General features: G+C 35.4%; 1 protein-coding gene across 1 annotated transcript; it reads right to left on the minus strand.

The window, feature by feature from the left end:
* Positions 1-9682: 9682 nt before the first annotated feature.
* On the minus strand, positions 9683-10147 carry LOC137389520 (uncharacterized). The gene has a single exon (XM_068075549.1). It carries the CDS (start codon positions 10145-10147, stop codon positions 9683-9685), a length of 465 nt encoding a protein of 154 aa, XP_067931650.1.
* Between the last annotated feature and the right edge of the window lie 1639 nt (positions 10148-11786).

The following is an 11786-nucleotide window of genomic DNA, read 5'->3' on the forward strand; positions in this document are numbered from 1 at the left end:
AGTCAAACATGGATAACTCGAACTTCAAGGGACCGAGCAAAAGTGTTCGAATTATCAGAGCATTCAAGTTATCAGAGCACTGTCACAAGTCCATATATTTACTTATTTATTAGTAGATACATGTACATATACAAACTATAATATAAATCAAAAGCACAAATGGCTTGTTTCAAATTAAATGCTTCTAATGTAAAGTTTAAAACGTTTTCATGAAAAAGTATAGAAATTTTTCTATCACTTGAGATTGGTTTGTTGTTTGAGGTGATGTTATTGCCAGGACGTTTTTCCGATTGACATTGGCAAAACTTGATCGTTGTTGAAATGCTCAAAAGAAAAGACATTTTGTTTCTTTTGGGGTTTTACCCACGATCAATTTTGCCGTTTTTTCTTTAAGTTTATGCAGATTACCTTACTTTACCTGGGATTCGTTAAGAGCAACACTCCGAGGCAGTTCAATTAGAAGTTTTACGAGGTTTTACGGTACGTTCTATATCACTCACGCTTTTTTAATAGATACTTATTGAATGTACACACGTATTCTGTGTTTAGGTCAAACGATGAATAGTTTTTTGTAGCTCAGACAACGTATACGTTTAATTACAACATTTTTTAAGACGTTTTAAACATTCAACATTCCGACGTTGATTCAACACGGAATCAACGTCGGAAAACTATTCATCATGGGCTAGCCGAGTCACGCACTCAAGGATTTTCGCCACGCACATACAAAACAACATGCGATTTTTGTTTTGTATGTGCGTGGCGAAAATTCTTGCGCGCGTGACCCGGTTAGCCCATGCTATTCATCGTATCGCAGTATAAATTAAATTTCACCAAACTTTTAGAAAAGTCGTTGACAAAAATATTTTGCCGATGGTGGTAATAACGACGCTTATGAATTACGAAAAGATGAAGTTTACCTCTATGGCTTTGAATAAAATAATTTTCTAAAGCGAAAACAACCGTTTCGGTATACTGTTGGGCAAAAAAAACAGTTCGAATTAACAGTGTTGAGTTCGAGTTATCTATAGCAATTTATCATTACGTGGGAACGGACCAAAGGAAATGTTCGAATTAACCATGTGTTCGAGCTATCCTTGGACGAGTTATCCATGTTTGACTGTATATACTGAAATTAATATATATTAAAATTAATATATATATTAAAATTAATATATATATAATGAAATTAATATATATTAAAATTAATATATATATTAAAATTAATATATATATAATGAAATTAATATTAATATTACATATATATATCTATTGAATTTAATATATATATGTATACACTGTATATATATATTGAAATTTATATATATACATGTATAAATTGAGATTAATATATATATATATTTATATATATATATACATATATATATATATATATATACATATACATACATATATATATATACATATTAAAGTTAATATATATATATTGAAGTTAATATATCTATATTGAAGTTAATATATATATCCGCAGTACAATAAACCACAATACCGGTGGGAAGCTCCTGGTAAATTCAACGAGAATGACCGCGCTAAGATCCTCTGGGACTTCTACATCTGGACTGACACGCATGTTCTAGCAAACCAACCAGATATAGTGGTGGTAGACAAGGAGAACAAGAGCTACTATAATAGATATAGCAGTACCCTATGACTACAATGTAGCTAAAAGTGGAGAAATATCTCCTTCTTCGAAAAGCGATTGAAAAATGCTGAGATGTAAAAACAACTGTAATTCCAGTAGTCATTGGGGCACTGGGAGCAATAATACCTGCACATTAAATGTGGCTTGCCCAGATACCGACAGCATTCAACTCAAGCAAGTTGCAGAAAAGTGTGTTATTGGGAATAGCTAAGATATTGAGGTGAGTGCTCAAACTCCCAGGTCTCTGATAGGAGACACCAGGTAGAGCGGAAATTTCCACCAATATGGGTTACCCGAGGGGGCAAAACAATTTTTATACCAGATGAATGTTTGGTGTTGCCCGACAAACAAAAAAATTTGCACAAAAATTATTTTTTAATCAACATACACAGCATTCACACAATTCATATCATGGATAAAAATAAATAAAACTATTGTAAAGGTTTTCAAACACTGTAAATATAAACTTTCATAACTTCTAGTGACGTATATCTTTTAATAACGTACAGTGGAACCTCAGTTTAAAAACTGAGTTGTTCGAGGTCTGAAACAATTTTCCCCATTCGAATGAATGTAAGTAAATTTTAATCCATTTCAAGGCAAAAAATCAACTTTTGTACAGTATTTTACATTTACACAATAAGCCGTACTGTATAATCCATACTATAAATAAAAGCGGGTAGATATAGATCCTGTTTAATTTTAATAATTGGTTTTCTATTTATGATGATGGAAAAAAAAACAAAAAGAAACATTCTGTATGTTTTGCTCTTAAAACATCAGATACATTAACGGTTAAGATACAATTACAAAAAACTGTCGAAATTGATGAAACCGCAAAAAAATCCCATAGATCAGTTACATCAAAAGTTGTAGGAAAAGGAACATAAAAACAGCATTGACACGTTTACTTCACATCTTTGAAGACGAATCCTCCTCCAAACAATTTAGGGTAACTCGACTGGTGGTTATCTTTTTAGCAAATCTATTTGGTAAATCTCTTCGTTTCAGATAGTTCCTCCCTTTTTGTAAAGAATTTATGAAGCATAAATTGCTTCTCCATTTGTTAACGAATGTTTGCTTGCTGTTTCTGAAGTTGTGCATGCGCACACATACTTGGGCACACATATTCACATGCACTAACTTGAGCAAGTGCTTGCTCCCTTTCACGCACACGCTAGTATAAACATGTAGCTTTTGCATGTTCTCGTATGCACCAATGTAGCTTGATAGATGAGTTATATAAAATTAAGTACAACTCACGTGTCTTTAAATGCATCAGGTTCCTCAAAAAATGCTTCAATTAACTCTTTCACATTTTTGAAGTTTGCAGTGCCTTCATAGCCAGCTCCAATCAACCTAAGTCTCTCTGTCGGATGTATATCTAACAGCCACCAAACAATTGGGCAGTAAGAAAAGCTATAAAAAACAGAGAGATTAAAAGGGTAACAATAACATTTGAATAACAATGCAAACAACCAAAATATCTGCTCTTTGTGGATATTTTAAAAGTATGTTGAATTGAACTAACGAAGAACCTTAGAGTTCCTATGAAAAATTGAGGACTCTTGACTGTCAAAAGAACAACGCAAACAAAGTCAAATGTCACGAGCATTTACCTTGCAATAATGAGAAAGGCTATAATTGGAAATGGGCAAAAAATAATAAAGATATACATGCCAGTATCTAATGATCTCTAATCTACTGTTGGCATGAATGCTCTAGCGTTAGATCTTTTGAGTAAAATAAAAGTCACAGTAAGGTGAGGCTGTTCGTTTGCTCAATTTCTTCCAAAACTTATTATCTCCAACATCCAAAATACTAACATCGAATAAAATAATATAATATTACATAGAAGGATTTACTGAAACTTAGAGGCAAAAGTATTTTGGGAATTTTTGATACAAAAATACTACATAGTGCAAGTTTACAGACTAGGAATAGACGTGAAAGACAGAAACCTCTGCTATTCTCAAATTCTGGACGTAAAAGTGTTAAAACTGCTCTAGTTAGAAATATGGGAAACTAACGGGATGCTCGGTATTCTTTGAATATTAAAACTTAGCTAATAAACAATGAAAGGTAATGTAGTTGCCTGCCACTTGCCATTAGCCTGGCACATTGACAATGGATAATTTAAGTAAGCTTACTAATAAGAGCTAATTATTGGCTCTCACGATTGAGAATGTATCAAGTTACGCTACCACTCTCCATGACGTCGGGTCATCACGTTGCATCATGACGGCGAATGATATCCCGTTTGCACCCCTGTAACAACAAGTATCGCCTATCCAAGCTATCAAGCTACTTGTACTAATTGGTAAAGTATTAGACTGATGAATGGGAAGACCCGAGATCAAATAGTTTGTAATAAAAATCTTTTATTACAAGTATTTAATAGTTATAACGGAACATACCCAGACAAACAAATACACAGACAAACCTTGCAAAATATATATAAACTAGCTGTTTACCCAACATTTCTCGAGTAACAAAAAAGTCTTTTGACAGAAAGTTGATTTGTTTTAAAAATATAACAAGCTTAAATGTTGTTAGAACGGTTAGGGCGTCAAATTTGCCGTTCTAACTTTCAAACTACATATCATGAAAAAGTGTTTAGTGTAGTTGAAATAAATTGAGAGAAAAACAAAAACAGATGTAAAGGTTTTCAAACTTTATCAAACAAATACAACATTTTAATTTCATAACTAACTCAAAAGAAGTGTTTTGTGAAAACAAATTTAGAGGAAAAATAAAAATGTAAAGATGTTGAAATGTAAATGTGAAACCATTAGCAAGTAATGGTTAAACATAGTCAGTTTTGCTATGACTACTATGAAAAATGATTTGGTTTACAATTGCATAATTTTAGTTTGTTTCAGTGTTAACATGTAAAAATATTGTAGGCTATAAAGGTATATAGAGTGGTATCAAACCCATAGTAATTATCTAAGGCAATCACTTCCTGGTAAACATCATCAAAACCATCATCATTACAATAGTAACAAAACACAATGCTAATCATAGTAACCATGGGTACCTACAATTACTTTAGTGTTTTTTGTGGTTATGATCTGCAAGATAATATAACATTACAATGTACTACAATACGGACATGTAACATAAATGCTAAAACTAAATTGAATGAATTTAGCTTACTAAACACAGACTTTAAGAAAGTTTTAGTACGTATTTTAATAAACTTCAAACTTTTAGCTGAAACTTTATTATTTATTTGTTAGCGAAACCATTTTTAACATAACGTATAACACTGAACTCGCTATGGCGAGTCATGTGTATCTTTTATTAAAGCACTAGCTGTGCTACCCAGCGTTTCTCAGGTGATATAAAAGTTTTTGGAAAGAAAATTGATTTGTATTTAATATCTAACAACATTTGCCATTCTAACTTTCAAACTACATATCATGAGAAAAGCGTTTTGTCTTATTAACAATGAGAAGTAGTGAGAGTTCCTCGCTATTAGCCAGTACGTTTAATAATGTGAGCAAACAGCTTCTCGTGACGTTATGCAATTACCCCAATTTTCATGCAGTGAAAAATGAGCTTTATTTTTCAAAATGTGCATATTTTACCATTGTAAAGAATTTTGCCAGCCTTTACTCAGACACAATCTACAGTGCAAGGATTGCTGCATAAAATACAGGAGAAGTGAGAATGGTTTCATTTGTTTCATTTGAAGAAATTCCCATTAGAGAATGCTCCCTATATGGATCTATTTTCTCTTCGTGTTGTATAATAGAGTCAACGGATTCCTTCTAAGAGAGATAATTAGTGTGATTACTAACACATCAGCTTCATTACGGCTAAACTATAAGCGTTAAAAAGTATTAGTGATATAAATGTATAAATGTATAATAGAGACAGAAACTATAATATTTATTATATACAAAAAGTAATGCAAGAGTGAATATATGCGGATATTATAAGGTAATAATGTCAGAAATAAGTTGGTGGCCCAGCGTCCGCAACGCCATAAAAAAGCAAAAGATGATGATAGTGTGATAGTCTGATTGGCAGAATTGAATATCTAGATAAACGGATTATAAGAATATGGATTTGGCAGAATTTTGGGACAAAAAATAAAGACGATGAAAAAATTAGTCACGATAAATTTAAATAGAATAGAACTGATAATCCAATGAAATTGGAGAGCAGGAATTGACATAAAAGCCTGGCATTGTACAAAGGATTTTCTCAAAACAATGAAGATTATTCAAAAAAATCTAAAAACGAAAATAATTTCAGAGTTTCTGACTTGAATTATGAGAAACTTGAAATATGAGCCGGTTTTTGATGACTCTTGAAGGATGAAGTATGCAAAAAGTTGTTTTTAAAAACTGTTTTGTTTGATTTTCTCAGTTGGTTGAACCATTCGAAAAAATTCATCGCCCCAATCGGCATCCCAACTCAGTTTCCTGTGACGAGATGCCGATTTGCTCTTTAGGTATGAGTATGGTAAAATAACTTCTGCAATAAATTTTTTAGCGCAAGGAAGCCTCTATAGCTTTTTTCTCCAGTAAAAAGACGTTTTGTAACATTGCTCTGAAAGTTATCTCTGACAAAATTTTCATTCTCAACCTTTCAACTTTTCTTATTTTGATTGAAAACCTGGTAATGACTTTTGATCAAAATTTTCTCTGTTCTTAGCATTGCAGTGTCTCCGAATGTTAGTTTGTTAGTTTTCTTGATGACAGCAACTGTATCAAAGCATATCAAGCACGGAGGTTTACCGTAAAAAAATATAAAAATAATCGTCGTCGTCCAGTCATTAAATATTTGTGTAGCAGGCTGTAACTTCTGATTTTCTCTGCTCCAGCCATTATCGTCATGTTTATATACAGATTATTTAAAGTATATAAAACAAAACTGAGTTGTCAGCATATTTATAGGTAAGCCATAGGAAGTTACCAACCGATGCAATGCTGATGTAATTACATGCATAAGTACATACCGATTGAGTCATACAGAAAGACGTGATGTGATACAATCAAATGTTGATGAAATGCGGAGTACAGTATTTATAATGTCTATATACACATGTATAACTGTAGATTTTATCAAAACATGTGTAATGCAGAATTTTGGATGCTTACAATAATTACACAGCACATAGGTTATGCAAAAAAATCTATTGAGTTCACGAGCTATTAGTAAAAACATGTAGGCCGCTCTAAATAGGCAAATGAAACACGATTGGTCCTTGAACCATAGTTTGGCTACCCTTGGTCTAAATGAAAAATTTATAGAATATTGACTAGAGCTCAAAACAAGACACTATCCCGAAGGTGGTGAACAACAAAAGCCTAATACAGTTTTGAGTAACAGTTTACGGAGAAAATTTTCTAAGTGAGAAGGCTTGCTCGCTAAACGAAGTAAAAAGGAGTAAACTAGCCAAAGCACAAGAGACAAATGAGTTGAAACGTGGTATTACAGACTTTTGAAAAGAGATACAAAAAATTGAAGTTTTTTGTTTGCAAATCAGTTGTTATTTGTTCGATTAAGGTTTTCGTCGATGAGTGTCACTTGCTATTTTATCAATGTTTTCTACGTCGAATTCTATAGATAGCTAATATATGGTAGTGTGAGAGTGACTGAAATAGTACTCCGTGGGCTAGTACTTTACCAAGTTTTGCAGAAAAATGTCACATAATATTTTAATGAGTGTGACATAATGGTCTGTAGAAGTGGCTCATGGTAATCTGTGGGTGATTGACAGGTAATAAGCGGCTCATCTACTATATAAACAGCAATCGATGTCTATCTGTCTGTCTGCGTGATTGAATGTCCGCCTTATAGAGTGCCGTACTTTTCGGACTATTACCTGCTACTAGGTATTTAGGGCGCATTAACTGGAATCCCCGGTTAGTACGCGCCTCTATACATTACCTACCATCGTTTTTACACAAAAATCACGTCATCTCTGGTTATCGCGCCTCTTTACGGCACGCAACGACACTGGTGCGTTTGAAACAGCAAAGCTGCTGCCGTGTTAAAAAGCACTGTCCTGAGTTCTGCAGCCTATACAAAGGTGTCTATACAGCTATACAAATGTACTAATCATTAAATAAAATAAATTAATGAATAGTAATTTACATGCGAATAATATTTACTGCCAGCGTGTACCAAGAAAGTCACGCGAACGTTAGTTTCTTGCGGTCACTGGAAAAAACGCAGTTCTCACCTACTAAATTTCTACATAAAAAAAGGTAAGTACTTCTTAATCAATGTTGTATTGTCTATGAATTGCCACAATTCTACTACATAACCCTTTTACTTGCGTTCATGTACAAATTTAGCTATCCGCCTACTGCCAGCCATTATTGTATCTCATAAAAAGGCTATCATGTTGGCGTTATGTTTTATTTTTGTAAGGTACTTATGCTGTATCTGCCTTGACATCATACTGTTTGTGCTGTTATACATACAAATTTTATCGACACAACCTCATTACTGTTTGTATATACTTTGTCAAAACACAGGCGATAGACGAAAAACTGGTGAGCTATGATTAGTGTTTTAAGCATGTAGTCTCCAATCAATAAATGCTGGCGATAGCAAAATATTTTGTATGATTTTTTAGAAGATGCAAAACTTTCCAATACTGCCAGTTTGAAGAACTTCAGTTTGCCTAGCAATGTCAATTTCATTATCAGTTCTCTGTACAAAAATAGGGCAATACCGATTTGAGTGGTTTGAGACTGATGCATTGTAGACTAGCTGTAAAACGTATTGCAGATTTCCATTGTTCTCCCAACATTATTGACATATATGACTGCATATGTGTATGCATAGTGTGATCGGAGCAAAAAATTTCAGTAGACTGCATATTTGGAGTTGTTTTACAATATGAAAGACAACTCTCGATAAACCCTTTGCTGTACATGAATCTGTTCCCATGGACGGGTAATGTAGCTAGCAGTTTAGAGCCGTGGCATCACTCGGGGATGTGCAGGAGACCTTTGTCGCCTCGAGTGCAGCGAGAGTATCTAGGCGCAGCGTTCAAAATGAATGATTTTGCGAGTGCGAGGCGATTGATTGCAAAGCGATTGAATGCTAAGCAATTGATTGCAAAGTGATTGATTGCGAGTGCGAAGTGGTTGACTGTGAGTGCGAAGCAATTGTTTGCGAGCGAGAGCAAGATCGCAATTGTCAACTGCTCGGCGGGTAAGAACTGGTCAGCCAAGGCGGGGGCTCGGCGGCAGAAGTGCGCGATCGTCAACTGCAAATATAGATGGGTATGGACGAACGCATGAATCTAGACACATGAATCTAGAATATTTACTAGATTTTACACGCATCTAGCTGTAAAAGACAATGCAGATTTCCATTATTCTCCTCAACATTATTGACATGTAATATGTGTATGCATATTCAGGGCAACAATTTCAGTAGACAATTTACATAATAATACATCAGGGCGACAATTTCAGTAGACTGCATATCTGGAGTTGTTATACAGTATGAAAGACAACTCTCAATAAACCTTATGCTGTGTGTGAATCTGTTCCCGCTGACGGGTAATGCAGCTAGTTGTGCTGTATAGCATGATATAAAATACAAAAGTGTGCACATGTAAGCTTTTGGAAAGCTAGCTCTATAAACACTTGCCATGTAGAAGAGAAGCAGTACTGCATGGTGATTCGTAGACAAGTATAACATGGGTAATCTTCTGCAGAAACATGCGAGTGACCGTTAGTATTCAGCTCTTGAGCATTTATTGGCATGTGTCACATAGAAATGTTTTGTGTAGAAATGTGTCGCGCATAAATGTGTCGCGCATAAATGTGTTGCGTAGAAATGTGTCGCGTACAAATGTGTCGGGTAGAAATGAGTCGCGTAGAAATGTGTCGCGTAGAAATGTGTCGCGTAGAAATGTTTCGCGTAGAAATGTGTCGCATAGAAATGTGTTGCGTAGAAATGTGTCGCGTAGAAAAGTGTCGCGTAGAAAAGTGTCGCGTAGACATGTGTCGCGTAGACATGTGTTTGACCGTTAGATGTCTACGCGAGATGGGTCGCGTAGACATGTGTCACGTAGACATGCGTCGCGTAGACATGCGTCGCGTAGACATGCGTCGCGTAGACATGCGTCGCGTAGACATGCGTCGCGTAGACATGCGTCGCGTAGACATGCGTCGCGTAGACATGCGTCGCGTAGACATGCGTCGCGTAGACATGCGTCGCGTAGACATGCGTCGCGTAGACATGCGTCGCGTAGACATGCGTCGCGTAGACATGCGTCGCGTAGACATGCGTCGCGTAGACATGCGTCGCGTAGACATGCGTCGCGTAGACATGCGTCGCGTAGACATGCGTCGCGTAGACATGCGTCGCGTAGACATGCGTCGCGTAGACATGCGTCGCGTAGACATGCGTCGCGTAGACATGCGTCGCGTAGACATGCGTCGCGTAGACATGCGTCGCGTAGACATGCGTCGCGTAGACATGCGTCGCGTAGACATACATGTGTAAACAAAAAAGCATTTAAAATGATAAAATTTATTTTCTTTACAATTACCAAAAAAATACATTTTTTTCATTTTAATCGTGTTATGGCCTAGTAATAATTGCGGTCTAGCTTATAAAAATATTACAACTAGTGGTAAGGTCTATTAATTTATCCGATTTGCAGAACTTCCCTTCAAACTGCAAATAAAATCTTTAGTTTGGCCAGCAGACGTGACTCACAGAACCGGCTCCCAGACACGGTTCGCAGACGCAGCCGGCCTACAGACCATACCTACCGACTGTACTTACATTTTTTACCTACAAACCTATACTTACATTCCATACCTAGAGATTCACCATGGTCAACGGATCTTTCATGAAATTATTATATTTAGTCCAACATAGACAACAAAATTATTTCTGTCCAGAAAATTGGGTAGCAAACTGGTCTACATAGCATTTTGGCCAGTGAGAAATAGAAAGTTTCACTTACAGAACTACATTTCTGTTGGCGGCATACTCCTCAATTTCATACATAGAACGCAGTTTTCCGAAGCTCTTTACACCAAATGGTAGATCTTGTAAAACTTTTGAAAAGTCACTGAAAAATACCTCATCTATGACCTTTCCTGTTTCATTTTTGCTCAAGGTCACATTCAGTGCCATACTCCTGTAAAATAAATTTAGCAGTAGTCAAAAGTTACAAAAGGCAAGCGGCATAAAAATATTTTCGTACAATTTGATAAAAATATTAAAAATCTACTAAGCAATCATTTCGTATGATATATGCATGATATGTTCATTATATGTAGAAATAGCAACTTGACTTGACACCTAAAGTAGAATAAGTTTTGTTTATGTGTTCATGACACCACATGAAAATACAACTTTTTTTCAATGTTTTTGGTAATATACTTAAAACTTTTTTCCGTAAAATGGTTTTGGATTCTTTTATGTAAGCATGTATTTGAGTGAAGAAAACTATCATGTGATTTTACTGCTCCTCAAGAATCAAATCATTTTAGTACATTTGCAAGAATGTGTATATTTGCAATCTATACTATAACTAACTGAATTTCTGGCTTTGCCCACGTAATAAAGAGGGTAAAGGTCCGGCCACTCACAACGAATTATTCGTTCATTCTGACTGAATTCACGAGTTTCACAGAATTTACATATTTATTCGGCCGAATATCTCATAATCGTCTGAGCTGTGCATGCACACCGAATTCATCAACGAAACGCTTTTAATTGGCTAACCAATCATTTTAGCGAGCACGACTCTAGTAGCTTTGACAAGTGGTATAGTCCAAGACACGTACGACGACACGCAATAAAAGTATCACCGCGATATGACTTTATACATACGATGCAACGGCCTATATGCGCTAGAGATAGCGACTGTTTTTACGACGGAGCTTTTGCTGCATAAAAAAATATTATTATTATCGAAAAAGAAACAATTTATAGCTACAAAAACATCTAAAAAAAATTACTGGATACACGATGAGAAGTTCCTGCCATGGTGAACCAACGAGAAAGAACCAACAGGAAATCGCATCGTATGTATAAAGTCATATTGCGGTGATACTTTCATTGCGTGTCGTCGTACGTATCTTGGACTATACCACTTGTCAAAGCTACTAGAGTCGTGCTC

This window comes from Watersipora subatra, chromosome 3 (genome assembly GCF_963576615.1).
Source record: "Watersipora subatra chromosome 3, tzWatSuba1.1, whole genome shotgun sequence".
Lineage (NCBI taxonomy): Eukaryota > Metazoa > Bryozoa > Gymnolaemata > Cheilostomatida > Watersiporidae > Watersipora > Watersipora subatra.

Coding starts and splice junctions, on each gene's coding strand:
- LOC137389520 (XM_068075549.1), bottom strand. CDS start 10,147: ATGTATGTCTACGCGACGCATGTCTACGCGACGCATGTCTACGCGACG.